The sequence below is a fragment of the Choloepus didactylus genome, chromosome 6, assembly GCF_015220235.1.
Source record: "Choloepus didactylus isolate mChoDid1 chromosome 6, mChoDid1.pri, whole genome shotgun sequence".
In the NCBI taxonomy this organism is placed as follows: Eukaryota; Metazoa; Chordata; class Mammalia; order Pilosa; family Megalonychidae; genus Choloepus; species Choloepus didactylus.
Genome location: NC_051312.1, coordinates 86,001,838 through 86,018,361, shown reverse-complemented (window position 1 = coordinate 86,018,361; position 16,524 = coordinate 86,001,838). Strand labels below are relative to the sequence as shown.

The following is a 16,524-nucleotide window of genomic DNA, read 5'->3' as shown; positions in this document are numbered from 1 at the left end:
ATTGTTAGTAGGGAATGAAGATGTGTGAATTTATAGCATCAGTGATGTCATGAAGTATGATCACTGATGATGTAGTGATATATTCACCCTATAAGTGGTATCCAGTGTGCTTATATAAATTCACAAAATATTATGTGATTCTTCTTTATAGCAAAGAGAAAGTCCAGGGTACAGGACTGGGAGCTTGCCTCCCACACTGTTCTTGGACTCCTTGTCCCTGGACTGCCATGCAAGGAGACCACCTATATACTGAGGCCATTGTGGTACTTCAGGAACCAAAGATCCTGAAGGAGAGAAGGTAGATTCAGATGCAGGTTTGAATCTATTTGGGCTTGTGGGTTGCTTAAGCAAGCCCCTGCCTCATAGAAGGTGAGAATCACAAGGCAGAGTTGAAAGCTCCAGCAGAACTGTTTGAAATTCCCCACAAGAGTCTCCCTCCCTCCTCTGCCTTTTCTCCCGGAGTGCATTTCATCAGCATCGGAAGGACTGGTTCCCGGCATTGCCTTCCCTGCTTGGCCAGGATTCCTGAGGAGCTGAGCTAATGAGTGGATAACACGCATTTGCCAAGGCCTTCCTGGATGTGGTACCTGGGCTTTGTTAATTTTTAAATGCCACCATCCTTGGCTAAAGACCATTTAATTCCTTCTCACAGTGGTCATTTCTTTTTAGCATTTGCTTATTTCCCTTTACCTTATTGGGGCTAGGGTAGGGTGCTTAAATCCTATCTTTAAGAAACCAACAGTCCAAGCCAGATTGCTGTCCTGCAGAAGTTTTACATGCCTGTCTTTGTAGGCCATGATAGCTCTGCAGGTGTTCTTAGAGCAAAGAGTTGATGTTGTTCTTACGGCAGGACAGGACCAACGGCAGCCTTCCTGGGAGACTCCTCTTCCTTGCTGGCTGGCCAGAGAGAGCAGGTAGAGCACCCCTGCATCTGTGCTTGGATGCACCTTAGGGGGTCTGACCATGAGGAGAACTGCCCTACCTTAGGGGCCCTAGAGCCTCTTCTCGGGGTCACCAACCTATTCTTACCCTGGCTTCATGCTGCAGGGTGGTGCTTCCTTCTGCCCAAAGAGGCTGGGCTATGGGCTGTTTGATCACCTAACTGTGGTGATGATTATGGTTATAGATGTTTGGGCATCTTCTGTTTGCCAAGCCCATGTTGAGCAATTTCCATATTGGCTCCAATCCTCATTGCAATCCTGAAAGGAAGGGATTATTATCTCTATTTTACAGATAGGAAAACAGAAGCTCAGAGATGCCCAAGGTTGTACAGTTAGTGAGAGGGCAAGCCAGTATTTGAATCTGGTTCTCTATGAGCCCAAACCTTTCTTCTTTCCACTGGACTTACATTGCCTCTGGAGGGAAGGGGCAGGTAACAAGACCATGGGGATGGTTCAAGGAATCTGGGACTGGGAGTCAAGTCAGCACAGTCAGGGTTTCTCGATGGCCTATTATGTGCTGGGTGATTTTGAGAAATGTAAAAAACAGACAAACCACACTCCTTGCCCTTAAGAAACTGACAGTCAGAAAAAGAATAAGACCACTTCCACTTTGACTAGAGTGAGGCAAAACGGGGTCAGTGCCACAGAAAAGACCACAGAGTGCTGGATGGGGAAGTTCACATTGGTTAGAGGCAGATCATGAAAAGAGGCTCTTCCACATGAGTTGGACCTTGAAAGATGGACAGGATTTTGATTGGCAAAGGTAGGAAGTAGAAGGACAGCATTTCTGGAAGAAGGACCATTGTGAGCATAGCCAAAGCTAAAAGGAGGAACTGGCAGGGTCTGAAGACCAGAGAGTATGAAGGAAAGGCCTTGACCAAAAGACTGGCCATGATCCTTTCAGGCTGTGAAAGGATCCTTTCAGATATGTGGTTTGATTATCAGTTCAAGTCCAAACTCTGCCTCTTATTCGTTATGTACTTTAGCAGTTTCTTTCACTTCTCTGTGATTGTTTTCTCAGTCATAAAATGGGGATAATATGCAAATCTATCTCAAAAGACCTTTGTGAGGTTTAAATGTATAACTATATGTAAAGTGCTTAGAAACAGTGCCTGTCATATAGTAAGCAATTGAGTCATATTCAATAAGGGTTTGCTACTTTAGTTAACAGTAGTAGTACCTTAATAATAATTATTACCAGTACTCTCCTCTTGCTGCTCATTGTGGGTTAGCTCCAGGAGGAAGTTAGTGAGTGGCTTGCAGGTAACCCTACCTCTGACTAAGGTAGGGGAATTACCTGTCACTTATATCTCAGAGGTGCCTCAGAAGCAGTAGGGCATGGGGGAGTCCTTTTTCAGTTTTTTGTCCAAAAAGCTGAGTCCTGAACATGGGACCCCAGAGCAAAGTGCTTTGATGCAGGGCTGACTCTCGTCCCAGGTGGCCACCTTCCCAACGCGGGTCAGTGCCCAGTATTTCCCAGCAAGGAAGGGTGAGTGGGGTTGCTGGCCAGGTGCCCGGAATGTCAGCACTGTGCCTTCAGGAAAGTGTGCTGGGCTTGACGTTTCTCCCACCACTGCTGCTGTAGCCGATTATCTCTGAGTAACAAAGAGTCATTTCTAATCCCATTTGGAATCGTTGCTCAAGATAATCCTATTTCGTAGTAATGATATTCCAATTTCAGCATGCACCGGTTTCCAGTTTGGCAGACGCACACCTCGACCTCAGGCAACCCAAGATACTGCTCCCTGGAGAGCAGTGCCAGCTCATTTGCCTAACGTGACAGTCTCAGGGTCCCCACCACTACCTCCCCCCCCCCCCCCCCGCTGCTTTTCCAATGCCACATCTCATCTTGGGGTTCAGTGTTCAGTCTTCATGAAGTATATAGTTGGGGACAGGAGAGCATCCAGTGCTCATCCAGTTCAGCTGCTTTGGGAGGGACCTCTTTCATTTTAGGGACTATGATATGGTCCAGTTATGTACCTTTTCTTTAAAAGATACTAGACCTACCCTCTGCCATGAGTTGCTTACTTAAATAGGGCTGCCAGGCTGATGGGTCAGGGCCCTGCTGTAGATATGGTGGGTGTGTCTGGGTTTTAGCAAGGTATTTGGCTGTCACTCATGACATCCACAAGAACAAAATATGATGTGGAAAATAGTGTTGTGGCTTAAATTGTGTCTCTCAAGAAGATATATTGTAGCCTTAACCTCTTGTCCTTGTGAATATGACCTTATTTGGAAATAGGGTCTTTGCACATGTAATCAACTTACAATGAGGTCATACTGAATTAAGGTGGGCCCTAAGTCCAATAACTGGTCTCTGTATAAGGAGAGGGAGATTTGGAAATGCACAGAGAGACTCAGAGGAAGGCTATGTGAAAACAGAGGCAGGGCTTGAAGTGTTGCCGCTACAAGTGAAAAATGCCAGGGTTTACCAGCAACAACCAGAGGCACAGAGTCTTCTGTCGAGCCTTCAGAGGGAACATGGCCCTGCTGACACCTTGATTTCAGACTTGTGAAAAATTGAGAGAAAATAAATTTATGTTGTTTTAAGTCATCCTGTTTGTGGTACCTTGTTAGAGCAGCTCTATAGGAAACTAATATAAATAGTACAGTCAGATTAGTAAATGGTGAATGATCTGGTTCATCGTTCATAAATGAATGACGTCAGACTAGAAAGCAGATTCTAGTGGTGAACGATAGGGCTGTGTCCTATTAAATAGTTGTATCATTGATTTCATTGAGATCATTGATAAATGCCAACCAAATCGGCAGATGTTGGTGAGAAAACTGGGGGCATAAAAAAGATCTCAGTGAACTAGAGCAATGGTTAAATCTATGGTGATAAAAATTAATGGCAGTGAATGTATACGCTTAAAACCAAAAAACTAACTCTGAAATCCAGGGTGAGGGATTCCCTACTTAGCAACACTAAGAAATGAAGCCTAGGGGCTAAATAAAAACTCAGTGTGTGCTAGGCCCTATGTGCAAGGAAGCCCAGATGGTCAAGGCGCAGTGCTGTCTTTGGGGAGCACACAGTATAGTTGTATATAACATAGGGGTGAAGCACCCAGGCTCTGGAATGAGACTGCTTGAGTTTAGAACCTAGCCCTCCCTTTTACTAGCTCTCAGTTTCCTCATGGGCTAAATAGAAATAAAAATAGCACTTTACTCTGCATAAGGTGGTTGTGAAGATTAAGTTAATACATGTAAAACTGCTTAGTGCAGTGCCTAGCACATAGTAAGTGCACAATAGGTATCAACTCTGCTATTATTAATATTATTGTTTCCTTACTGTTGTTATTTTCATCCAAAGTCTCAGAGTTATACCCATTGTGCTTTTATGGGTCATTTGCCTACAAAGAGTCCAGTCAGGCCCATGCTGTGATTAGAAGCCCTACCAACTAGAATTTGACAACATTTCCCCATTGTTTTGGCAACTTTATTATGAACCATAGTTTGAAAGACATGGGCATGTATTTAGAATTAGACTATGTGAAATTAAGATTGTCTAGAAAACCCCATGATGGGTGTTCTTGATTCCTTGGCCCTCTGCTTAATGTGCCATGTCTTCCTTGAGCATTGCCCTCAAAATAACCTCACCTCTGTCTGAGCCCACCACTAATTTTGATGCTTGTTCAGCTGAATTGGACTCCCCCCACAGCTAGCTGCTATGACCTGCTTTGCTTTAACTACCATCTGGAAATACCACTGTCCCTGGTAATATTAGAATTCAGTTACTATGGGATGGTATGACAAGCTAAGGAAAGGTCAGATGGGTGAGAGCCAGTGTGGAAGAGAGGAAAACGTACCAGGTTTGGACTCAGACAGACGTGGCCTTGAATCTGGATTCCTTTACTTATTTAATGTGTACACTTAGGCAACTCATGTTATCTTACTGAGCCTCAGTTTACTCGTTTATAAAATAGGACTATATCACACTGCAGAGTTGTTATAAGGATCTGACATAATGAATGTAAAATGCCTAATATGTGACAGCTGCTTTATTATGATTATTGATCTTTACCTTTTGAGTTAAATAAACAAAAGATTATTATCCTCATTTGAGGAAATTAGAGCATATTTTCTACAAAGATACCTTACTTCCTACCCAATCTTTAATTCATTTCCTAAGGAAGCTCATTTCAAAAGAAAAGTGCTCTCCCTATCCTCTCCACCCCCAACTCATGCCCCCATGCCAAGGACCTCTAGATTTAACACCTGCTGTTTCCTTTGGCCAGGCCATCCTGCTTTCCTGAGCAGCCAGTAGACCAGGGTGCTGAATGAGCCACAGCTCATTTGACTTTGCAGCAAACCTCCTGAATTGTGACCTCTTTGCTACCCCCTTCATCAAGGTGTGCACTGGGTTGAGAATAGGTTGAACTACTCTTTGTCTTCTCCTTGGGGACCTGTGACACTTATCATAGTTGCCTTATACTTTAGATGTAGCGGGGGAGGGGATAAGGAGGTGGTGGGGGTGGAGGAGCTTCTCTTGAAGCCTGACATTGTGTGGGGACGACCTGGAGCTGGGTTCACTTCCCTTCTTGCTTCACCAACTCCAGCTGCTTGCCAGCCGTCTTTGCCGCTCCCAGCCAGCATAGGCCTCAGTTCACACCACAGGTTTCCTCATTCTTCCCTAAACAATATGAGGACCCCAAACCCCTCTGGCCACTGGGAGCAAAAAGCCTTAACAGCCTCGATTTAACTGTGTGCCCATGTATTGTGACTACCCAGTTCTCGACAAGGTCAGCGCAAGCCACCCGTCTTACATGTGTTTCCACGTCTAATCTAATTACAACCTGATCAGCAAATTAAAATATGCCTCATGGGGGCTGTGGCTCCAGGGGGAGTTCTGTGCATCCCAGGAGCTGCCACATAGGAGCCACCCTCCTGTTCATTTCCTCTGCTTATTTGAGAACTGCCTGGAGCCCAGGAAGGGCCTGGTGCATAGAAGAGGAAGATGGAAGGTTTCTACAGCTAAACCACCTGTGGCCTAGTTTATACCCTCAGGAGGGAGAAGGCTGAGTAGAGTTGAGACAGTTGCCTTCCACCTTTTCTTCCCCATTTCCCACCAAATAAAATAATCATTTCACTTATTCATCATTCATATATTTATTTATGCACCTCATTCAGAAAACATCTGTTGTTTATTGTGATTCTGGCACTGAGCAAGGAGCTGGGAAATAAAGTTGAGACATGGTCCATGCCCCATAATCTAGTGAGAAAGGCAAGTGTAAGTGAACAATTAGGATACAAGATGACAGGGGTCACCTATCGTGGAAGTGAGTACTGGGTGCTGTGCAGACAGAGGAAGGACATGGCTCCAGGCTGTAAGTCAGAAGGTTCAGTGGAATTGGTGATGGTGTTGCTAAAAAGGAGCCTTGAAGGTGAATGAGCACTAACCGGTTGAAGCAGGGAGACACTCCCAGTAGAGTGAGTGGCATATTTGGTGGTCCTTAGTGAACTTCAGGGGGTTCAATGTGTTCACTGGTTCTCCAGCCCCCAAGATCACTTAAGAATTAGAAGTTCTGCAATTCAGAGACTCCCTAGAAGGAGTAAACTTTTGGAACAAAAGCTCAACAGTATGCATAAATAGGTATCTATCCGTGTTGCTGCACATATATCCAGCCTGTTGCTTCTAACTGCTGCAGTGTTTCATAGTGTGTATCTACCACATTTAACTTAACCGTTCTCCCAGTGATGGACACTTATATTGTCTGAAACTCCCCACTGCCACATATGCTGTGATGAGCTTCTCCCAAGTATCCCTTTATAGACTGGTATGAGAATTTCTCTGGGACATATATACTCAAGGGCAGAAGGGCTGGGTTATAGGGTACCTTCATTTGACAAAGTACTACAAGATTAGCTTCCAGAATGCTGCACCAGTATATACCCCAGTAGTGCATGAAGAGTCTCAGATCCACATGTCCTCATCAACACTTGGCATTTTGCAGCTTGTTAACTTTTGTCAACATGTTGGATTTAAAGTGATTTCTCAATGTCACTTTAATTTGCATTTTTCTAATAACAAATGAGCCTGAGATCTCTTCATATGCCTAATAATCTTTGTTTGTTTGTTTGTTTGTTTCCTCCTATTCATTTCCTGTTGGGCTTCCTGATCTCGCCATTCTACTGATCCTGGGTTGAGTCAAAGTGCTCTTTCAGGCTGTTATGTCCCTGGGAGTCAATATAGGAAAGTGAAAGGCAGTATAGTGTAGTGATAAGGACATGGACTTTATAGCTAGATTGCATTGTTTCCAATCCCAACTCTATTCCTTACAGCCCTGTATAAACATGGACAAGTTCCTTAACCCCTCAGTGCCTCCATTTTCTTATGTGTAACCACCTCATAGGGTTGTTATGAAGATTAAACAAGTTAGTTTATATAAAGGGTTTAAAATTCTGCCTGGCATGTAGGAAGTATACATGTTAGCTATTATTATTAGACTGTTGTCTTCCTCCTTCTTAGCCACACTCTGCACCCTTGAGAAAATAGATACTTTTACTAGCAGGCAGTAGAAACAAAGCAAGAGAAAATAGCCCTCAGCCTAGGGTCAGAGCTTTCCACTTGTTTAACTCTTGCCAAGATCTTGGACTCAGGACCTTCCTTCTCTTTTGCCCCAGGCCAACTTTCAAGACCTGAGCACTTCTGGTTAGATAAATTACCAGGCCTGCAATGCCCACCCCCACCTCCCTGGAATGGCTAGCTCTATCCTATTGCTGCCCCTGTGCCAGCCAGTCAGCTTGATGTCTCTCACAGCTTTCACCTTCAGTATTTGCAAGGCCCCATCTCTTTGTTGACTCAGCTCACTTGGTCAGAGATAAGAACAGAACTGGTTCTGATGGGCACAAAGGCAGGCTTCTAGACCCAAATCCCGAAAAGATAACTGCAAACCCCTATCCTCTTATGGTATAGACGTTCTCTGAGACCCCAAATTAGTAAGGAAAATAGAGTATCTGGAGATTATCTCTAGCCTTCAAAGTTGATATTGTCATTGGTGGGCATATGTTTCCACAGACTGCCAGAGGCCAAATGTTGAGCCGGAGAATTGCTGATGTTCTTAAGCCTGTGAGTGCCTGTGGAGTAATCAGTGAATTTCCTTTGAGTGGAGATGTGTCCTGTTACAGAAAAACATATTTGAGTGAAATGGTGTACTCTGTCCCGTTTAATCCAGCTACTAAGACCACAAAGGCCTGGTCCATCCACCACAGCCCATTTGGTGTCAGCTATTCAAATTGAAGGCAGTAATACCTAAATCCAAACTTACAACATCGCAGCCAGTATGCCAGCACCAGAGGTGAGGTCGCAGTTGTCCTTTGGTGAATTACCTCCTAGTAGCCGTGCCTGCTTTCCTTTGTGCCTATCAGAGTCTGTTCTTACTGCTGACCTTGTACATTCCTTGTCAGCCAGGTGGGCCAACTCACCATCTCCCAAATAAAGGCCTGAATTTGGGGATTTATTTCTGCTTCAACCAAAACTGTAAAAGAGGCAGTAATCCCTTCATTTCCAAAGTTTCCTCGCTGCTGCTCCTGGTTTTTGCTTCCTTTGCTTTGTGTGACCTCTGGTACTAGTAGATTCCTTAGTTTCTGGCTGCTTCCATGGTTTTGTGACTGCTGTTCCACCATGGCCTCTAATCCCTGACCTCTGATGTGGCTTTAGACTTTCTGTCTCACGTATACCTTTGACTTCCATTTGCTGCCTGGTCTCTGGCCCTTGGTTCAGTATTGACTACAGGCTTCTTGTCATTCCCTAGGCCTGGCCTACAGCTGAGCCTGGTCCTCGCCAGCCTTGCCTTAGCTTTCTCTGACCTGGCTAGCCTCCTAACCTGTTCTGCCCCTGCAGCCAACAGTTCCAGCAAGGTCCTTTGGGTCCTCAAAGCTAGTAGTTAACCACACTCATCTAGCCCTCTAGCCTGGTCTGGGTTAGCTTCTCCAAGAATGGCCTGACCCCTCTGGATCTCTGGATTAGATGCTTTATAAGTGTGTGGTAGCTCAGGGACCAAAAGCCTACTCGCTATCTTGTGAGGTGTTTGATGCCACTGTTGGCCACTGAGCAGCCATGGTTCCTCTAGTCCTAGCTATACCCCACTGTGGGGCGGCTGCCTTTTGAGTTTTATTAAAAATGAAAGGAATCTTCTCTGAGGTTGCAGGGATGAGTCGTTAGCTTGGATGCTCACCCTTTTTAGCCTCCAAGTTTGTGAATTGCCCGTTCCCTGTGATTGGGTTAGCAGTCCCAGGATCGAATCTAGTCACTCTGCTCTCCCCATCCTGCCAGACCCTTGGCCAAGGGCAGCATACTTGGTTGCTTGGACACGTCTTGCAGACTGCAAATTGGACAGATCGAATCAATACTCACGAACCTGGAGAGGCCAAGGTAGCAGAGTTAGAGACACTAGCTGCCTGAAGGGACAGCCTGCCATAGGAGGTAGGATGATTGAGTGGTGATTGGACACAGCAGCTGAGGATTAACCACATTATTGTCCTTTTGAGTTTAGATCGACAAACCCTCACACTTGGATTTTAAAACAAGTGACTTGGGCAGAATATAGAAAAGCTGCCTTCTTGATATAAGGTTGTGCCATATGAGTCCTGGCAGTGGTGAAGGATAGAGCTGGTGCCCACCAAGGCCCAGGTTCATATTATGATATCACCAAGATTATATGGCCAGAGGGAAAGGGGTCAAAAAATGTATTTGTGATGCTCCTTCTGTGTGCTAGACACTGTGGAGTTTTACATACTTAAAACCTGCAAAGCATAGGCATCGTTATTCTCATTATTCCATGAGGAATAGAGACTCAGGGGTGAGTAACTCATCCAAGATCACCACATAGTCAGAAAATGGTAGAGCTTTGGTTTGAACGCAGGTCTCTCTGTGCTTGTTATAAATGCCATGTGATCTTCCCAATTTAAGTGTCATAGTTCATACTTCTTTTGACTTCCCCCTAGCCCAACCACAGAGTCAGGGACACTGTAATAATAACTAACATTTGTTGAGCACTTATTATGTGTTAGGTACCGTTCTAAGCATTATTATTAACACAGCCATAAGAGCCACTTTTATTATCCCCAGTAATTTCTGTGAGGTAGCAGAATGGTGATTTTTCTTATTTCATCATTCCTTCTACATTTATTAGATGTCATTCTTCAGTAAGGAAGGGCTTTCCCTCCCCACCCTCACCCCCATTCACTTATTAATTTATTTTCTATATGGACTCGTGGAATCTTATTTTAAGCAATGGGTTATAATCCATTACTGTCATTATTCATTTTGGTGCTAGGATTATCCCAGATTTTAGAGCCAGTGTTCCTAACCTCTGTACTATACTACCTCTCTTCATATATTGTTTCTCACTGCCTTCAGTCAGTGTGCCTATCAGTAACAGCCTTTTTTTTTTTTTTTTTTTTTTTACCCTCTTGGCTTTTAATCTTCTGGGAAAAGGAGGACTCTCCAAGTGAAAACCTGAAAGATTCCGCTGTGAATTAAATATATGAATTTTGGACATGGATTTTAGCTGTTCAGAGCCACATCTCATAGATCTTTGAGATGTTAATTCATATCCTGGATAAATTACCTGTGAAAGGTACTTTTTAAAATCCTTTTAGCTAGGGTGAGTAGACACAGGCGACTCACCCAGCTATGTTAGATCAAATGTAGAAGAACCCCAGCTACATGGGAGATGGAATCTGGTTCTTTGACTTACCTATAAGGATTGTATGTGTGCGTGGAAGTTACTGGAATTCATTCATCCATTCAGCAAATAATTGTACCAGGTACTCTGCCTGTTGAATGTTACGATCATCTAACCAGGTGGTGCAGGGAAACCATCAACACTGCTGGTTATAGATATTGAAAAACTAGCAAAGAGGAGAAAAACTAAAAATTTAGTTTGATTTTTAATAGTTATGGTAGAGTAATTATCTTGAATGCTTGCCATTTATGCCTTCAAAAGCATTAACAGTTTTGATTGAAGTAACAAAAGATAAAACATACTAAAAGAAAAGTGGGCAAAGGGCATGAATAAGAGATTCATGAAAAGAGAAATACAACTGCCTTAAATGTAAAAAATGTTCAACCTCACATAATCAGAGAAATGCATGTTGAAACAGCAGTGTGATACTATTTACTGTTTACCAGATTAACATATTCTGAAAAAGAAAAATAAACACCCCATTTTGGTGAAGAGAAGGCCCACCAGTTACTCTCATACTTCATAATTTACTAGTGAAAATAAAAATTGGTACAGTTTTTCTAAAAGGCACTTTAATAATATTTATCAAAACCCTTAAAACTGCTTATACTTTTTGACCTAGAACTTTATCATCTAGGAATTTATCCAAAGAAAATAATCAGGGATATTCTATTTATAATATTGAAATATTAAAAACAATTAATTGTTTTACAGTAGGAGATTGGTTTAAATAAAGTATGAAATACTCTAATAGTGAAATACTGTACAGCCATTAAAAATAGTGTTGGCGGTGAATAATTAATATGTGGAAATGTGTGTGTGCATGTGTGTGGAGAGAAGGAAGAGTTTACATATGATCCCATTTTTGTAAATAAAAAATGCATATATTCATTGAAAGAACTAGAAGGTTGTTATACATACTAAAACATTTTCTTCTCTTTGATTATTTGATTTTCCTGAATTTTCAACTATGAATATAAGTCTTTTTTTTAATTAGAGAAAAAAGGAAACATTAGCAGAACATTACATAAGAGACAGAAGAAAAACAAGGGTAGCTAACATATATGGAGTACTTACTAGGTCAAACACTGAGCTTGGTGCCTTATAAACTCATGTAATTTAACCTCAGAACGACCCTGTGGATGGCCCAGCCTCTCTCTGGCCTTACTCCCTCAGGTCCATTCCCACACAGCTGCTGGAGTGATGATTTTCTAATTGTGAAGGTCTGGGAGGAAACACTTTAACCAAACTATAAATAGTACTTACTCTTGGATTTTAGATTAAGGAGATGCATATAAAGGGAGACTTTAATTTTTTAATTTAATGTATTTCTATCTGGTTTGAATTTTTTAAAAAGCACATAACATCTTTTGTAATGGGGAGGAGAGACATATCCAATCAGGTCACTTCCCCTTTAAACCCTTCAGGGGTTTGCCTCATCTTCCTCTGTTCTTCCCCTTACATTCTCTATTCCAACTTCTTTCTGATAAAGCACGGTGCTTGTTTGCCTCCAGGATTACAAATCCATTGGGTCCTCCCACTTCATTCCCGCTCAGGCTACTCAACCTTCAAGTCTTAAATACCTTAAATACTCCTTCCTCTGGGAGCTCTTCCCTGGTCCCCTCCTTTGTTCTCTCCCTGCTCACAGTACTTCTCTCATCATAACCTTCATCACATTTTGCTGTAATTTTGTGCTTAATTGTTGTCCTTCCCAGCAGACTGAAAGTTCCATGACGACACAGACCCCAGCACCTAGAACAGTGACTAGGATATAGTAGGCATTTTATGAATAATTCCTGTATAAATAGCTTGTATTTTATAGTGGAAACTGAGCTTTTGAGAGGTTAAGTAATTTGTCCAGAGCCCCTCAGCTAGTAAGTTTCAGAGCCAGCTTTCCTATTTTGTCTTTTACACTCTCAGAGTCCATGTTCTTTCCACTGTACCACGCACATAAGCAGAGGTAGATCCAGCCCAAACATGCTTCACAGTCTGGGTCTCAGCTTCCTTACCTTCACTGCCTTTGACATATCTGCCTTTCTGATTTCTTGCAGTGTGGTGCAGGTCTTGCTTGCTGCTGGGGCTGACCCAAACCTTGGAGATGATTTCAGCAGTGTTTACAAGACCGCCAAGGAACAGGGAATCCATTCTTTGGAAGGTAAACATGGGCTACCCTGCTACTCTGGGAGCTCTCCTCACTATGACTTTCAGGTAGCCTTGCTCTGTGCCAACTCTGAGGGAAAGTCTCTTGTCTTCTGGGAGCTCATGTATAACCCAGAGGGCTTGGGACCGATGCCCTTCACGATGCCTTCTTGTTCTATAATGTATGTCACTTCAGAAGACTTGGGGAATTGAATAAAGGTCTGATTTTATGATCCATGGGAAGCAGGGGAGACATTGATTTCAACTGGTATTCTCCCAAAGGCATCTCAGCCAGTGGAGCCTCAAATAGTGGGCCATTTAGCAGGTTTCAATAAAATAATTAAGGCAGCTGCTTGGAATGTGGATTCATTCCTCTTCCACTTCCTGCAGGCTTACCTTGCCCTACCCTGCCCCAGAACTAGAGAACAGCCTCACTGGTTTCCTCAGCCCCAGAAAGTCCCTCAGCACTGCTATGATTGCTGGCTTTTTGTTGTTGTTGTTGCTGCTTCTGTATGTAAATTACAGTCCTATCTCTGAGCTGGCCCTTCCTCTTACTGTTTGATCCAGAACAAGTAGTCGACCCTTTCTGTGCCTTGATGTCTATACTTTATAAACGGAATAGTCATCAGTGCCTGTTCCAGGATGTTGTGTGGGTGTCTGGAGTTCTGCAGTAGAAAGAGGTGGTACACACCTATACCAGGGCTCAGTCTTACGTCTGCTGGAGGATACCTGGTCAAGTCAATCCATGTTGCCTTTCGTGAGCAGTTTTTTGAAAGTAGAGGCAAGAATATGGACAGAAATGAGTATTTTGCATTTGAGCTTTTGCTTGTCCAAACTGTCCCCACTGCCTGCCCATTATCCTGGATCACTCACAGAGACTGAGATTCCCTCAGATTCCCAGCAATATGGCTTCTGAGCAGTGGCTGCTTAAGGGTTGGCAGTAATGCCAGGAAGACAGACAGCATTGCTGTGACTGCCTGCAGGTCCGGAAATTGACCTAGAGGGAGGTTCATCTGAGGGGAACAGTGCACTCAGCCCTCAGAGCTGTCATTGAGGCTGCCAGACTGACAGCTGGGGTGTGGTAGCCCCAGTGTAGAGGTGTTGTGACTATGCTTGGGAGAAAGTTTCTCAAATCAGCCACATGAGGGTAGTGTCCAGGAGCATCAGGGAATTGCTGCCCAGGTGAAGTGTGAAGTTGCCTTCCCCCTGCCTTTCCACTGCTGGTCCTTTTGTCAAGGCTCCATTGCTATGGCTAGATCCTCCACAATGCCTTCCTTATACTTGGCAATAATTGCAGGCTCCCTCAGCTGCTCTTTTGAATGTTCTCTAAATCTTGGCCTCTTATATAGTTATTTGAACTCTCATCTGCTCATATGTCTTTTTCTCTCCTACTCATCTGACAGTTCCTTGCATGTGCAGGCCATAGCCTATGGCTCCTTGGATTCGCCACTGAGGCTGGAGGAATTGTGTTCATCTTATGTTTCAAACACAGAAGAATTTCTTGAGTACCAACTTGCCCTAAATTTGCAGCCTGATGTGGAGACTCAGCTTATGAACTGTCCTCTCCTCACTTAAACATAGCATCACCACCTCAACTTTCTACTCTGTTTAGGTGCTCTCACCAAAATGTCAGGAGGAGCATTTGCTTAGAGGACAGAGTCAAAGAGGAGGGAAGGAATTATTTGGGTGCCTTTTCTTCTGCTCCAAGAATGCCAGCAGGGCTTAGTGAACATTTTTTATTTCACTGGATCTCAGAGTTGGAAGAATCTCAGACTTCTGTCACACCAGTCACCACCCCCATGGGTAGGAATCCATGCTACAGCATCCACCTTTTCTTTGCATGGGTGGGCAAATCAGTACCTCCTAAGGAAGCCTATTTCACTCTTAGCTCCAATTGTTTAAAAATGCTGGGTTTTTTTCAGAAGTCTGCCTTCTTGAACTCTGTCTTACATTTGATTTGCATGAACTTGGGACCCATACGGAGCATGCCACCCTCCTTTGCCCCATAGTTCAACTATTTTAACACAGTGACCATTTCCTTATTCCCTTCTCTTTTAGTTCTTTCAATTGATTTTCTAATGGTGTTATTTTCATTCTGTTCTCATCCCATCCTCTTGATAGACTATACTTTCTCAGGGTCATTTCCGAAATATAACTTCCAGAACAGAGCATATGTCTCTTGATTTGCCCTTTATGCTTCTCCCAGTGCAGACCATATCTGCATTCAAGTTTTATAGCTTTGTATTCTAATGGTTCCCTCCAGGTTGATGGTCATATTCAACATTCTTGATCAGTGGTCAGCATGTTTTCTGGAAAGAGCCAGATAGTAAATATCCTAAGCTTTGTGGGCCAGATGGTCTCTGTCATGGTTACTCAACTCTGTCATTGTAGTGTAAAAGCGGTCATAAACAAAACATAAATGGATGTCTGTGACTGTGTTCTAATAAAACTTTATTTGAAAAAACAGGCAACAGGCTGGGTCTGGCCCATAGGCTATAGTATGCCAACACCTTTTCTAGATCTCTCTTTCTTTTTTTTTTGTATTATTGTCTTCTCTTTCTTCCTTCTCTCCCTCTCCCCCTCCTTCTCTCTCTCTCTCTCCTTTTTTTTTTTTTTTTTTTAGCCTCCTCTGAATCCTTTTTGACTCTTATGCCAGCCAGCCTATATTCCAAATAATAAATAGATATTGGGAAAGGCTATGATATCCTCAAAAATAGTTTCTCTTCTTATTTTATATCATCTACAAATTTAGTGCAAAGACTTTCTGTAGATTCATTTATTTATTCAGTAAATGTTTACTGATCCCAGTCCTGTGTACATGTACCGTTCAACGTGCTAGTGAGTTAGACCAGTAGGATCTTTGCCATCATGTACTTTGTGTGCTAGTCTGATTAAATGTTCATTAGGACATTATTAAGTATAGAATTCTGGAGCACATAACCAGAGATTGACCTTCAGGACAATTTATTTGCATTATTCAATATTCACAGGATATTTTTGTTAAACCAGTGTTGGAATTTTGTTCTTTTCCAACCTCTATTTCTCCATCTTGTCCACAAAATTGTAAGAGATTTTCTCAGATTTCTTGCTAAAATCAAAATGTGTCTAGCATTTGTCTGATTTTCTCACCCAGTAATCCTTTCCAAAAAGGAAATTCAGTTATTCTGGCATGTTCATGTCTTGTCCTGTGAGAACCCATACTGGTACCTAGAAAGTGCTTAAGTGTTTAAGAACCATTTAGGAAAATATATTCTAGAATTTTAAATTTCAGATTTCCTTTGCCTGTCACAGTTTTCTGGCAGTTTATCTTATTATCCTTGGTGTATCACTTTGAATGTGCTCTGCTCTCCAAGTTCATGTGTGCTCTCCTTTCTGACTTGGGGGCCTGGAGAGTGACACTCCTTTAGAAGCATCTCAGGGCTCTCCTCTCTCCTTATCAGTCTAAGCCTTTAGCTCCTTCTTAACTATGCTTTACTTTCCTTTTTCTTTCATCCATTCAACCATTATTTATTGAGTGCCACTGTATACAAGGCATTGGACCCAGCTCTGGGTCATCCTTATTGATGAAGTAGATAGAAACAAGAGTGCTGTAGTTCTCCTTTCTTTGGATTGGATTGACTTGACTTTTTCATGGGCAGTTATATGATGTGTTGGGGTATACGAGGAGGGTAGAGTAGAACATGAGGGGCATGAAACTCCCCTTGCCCAGAGTGTGTCTAGGCAAATTCACAAGAAAGTCATAGGCTCAGAGAGTT

General features: G+C 42.9%; 1 protein-coding gene across 2 annotated transcripts in view; it reads left to right on the top strand.

The window, feature by feature from the left end:
• The window catches only part of CLPB (caseinolytic mitochondrial matrix peptidase chaperone subunit B), a 180,875-nt gene that overhangs the window by 41,504 nt on the left and 122,847 nt on the right, over positions 1-16,524 (top strand). For both annotated transcript variants that reach the window (XM_037840530.1, XM_037840531.1), the window contains exon 4: positions 12,682-12,785. In XM_037840530.1, the coding sequence (XP_037696458.1) occupies positions 12,682-12,785 (104 nt within the window). The remainder of the gene's footprint in view (positions 1-12,681; positions 12,786-16,524) is intronic.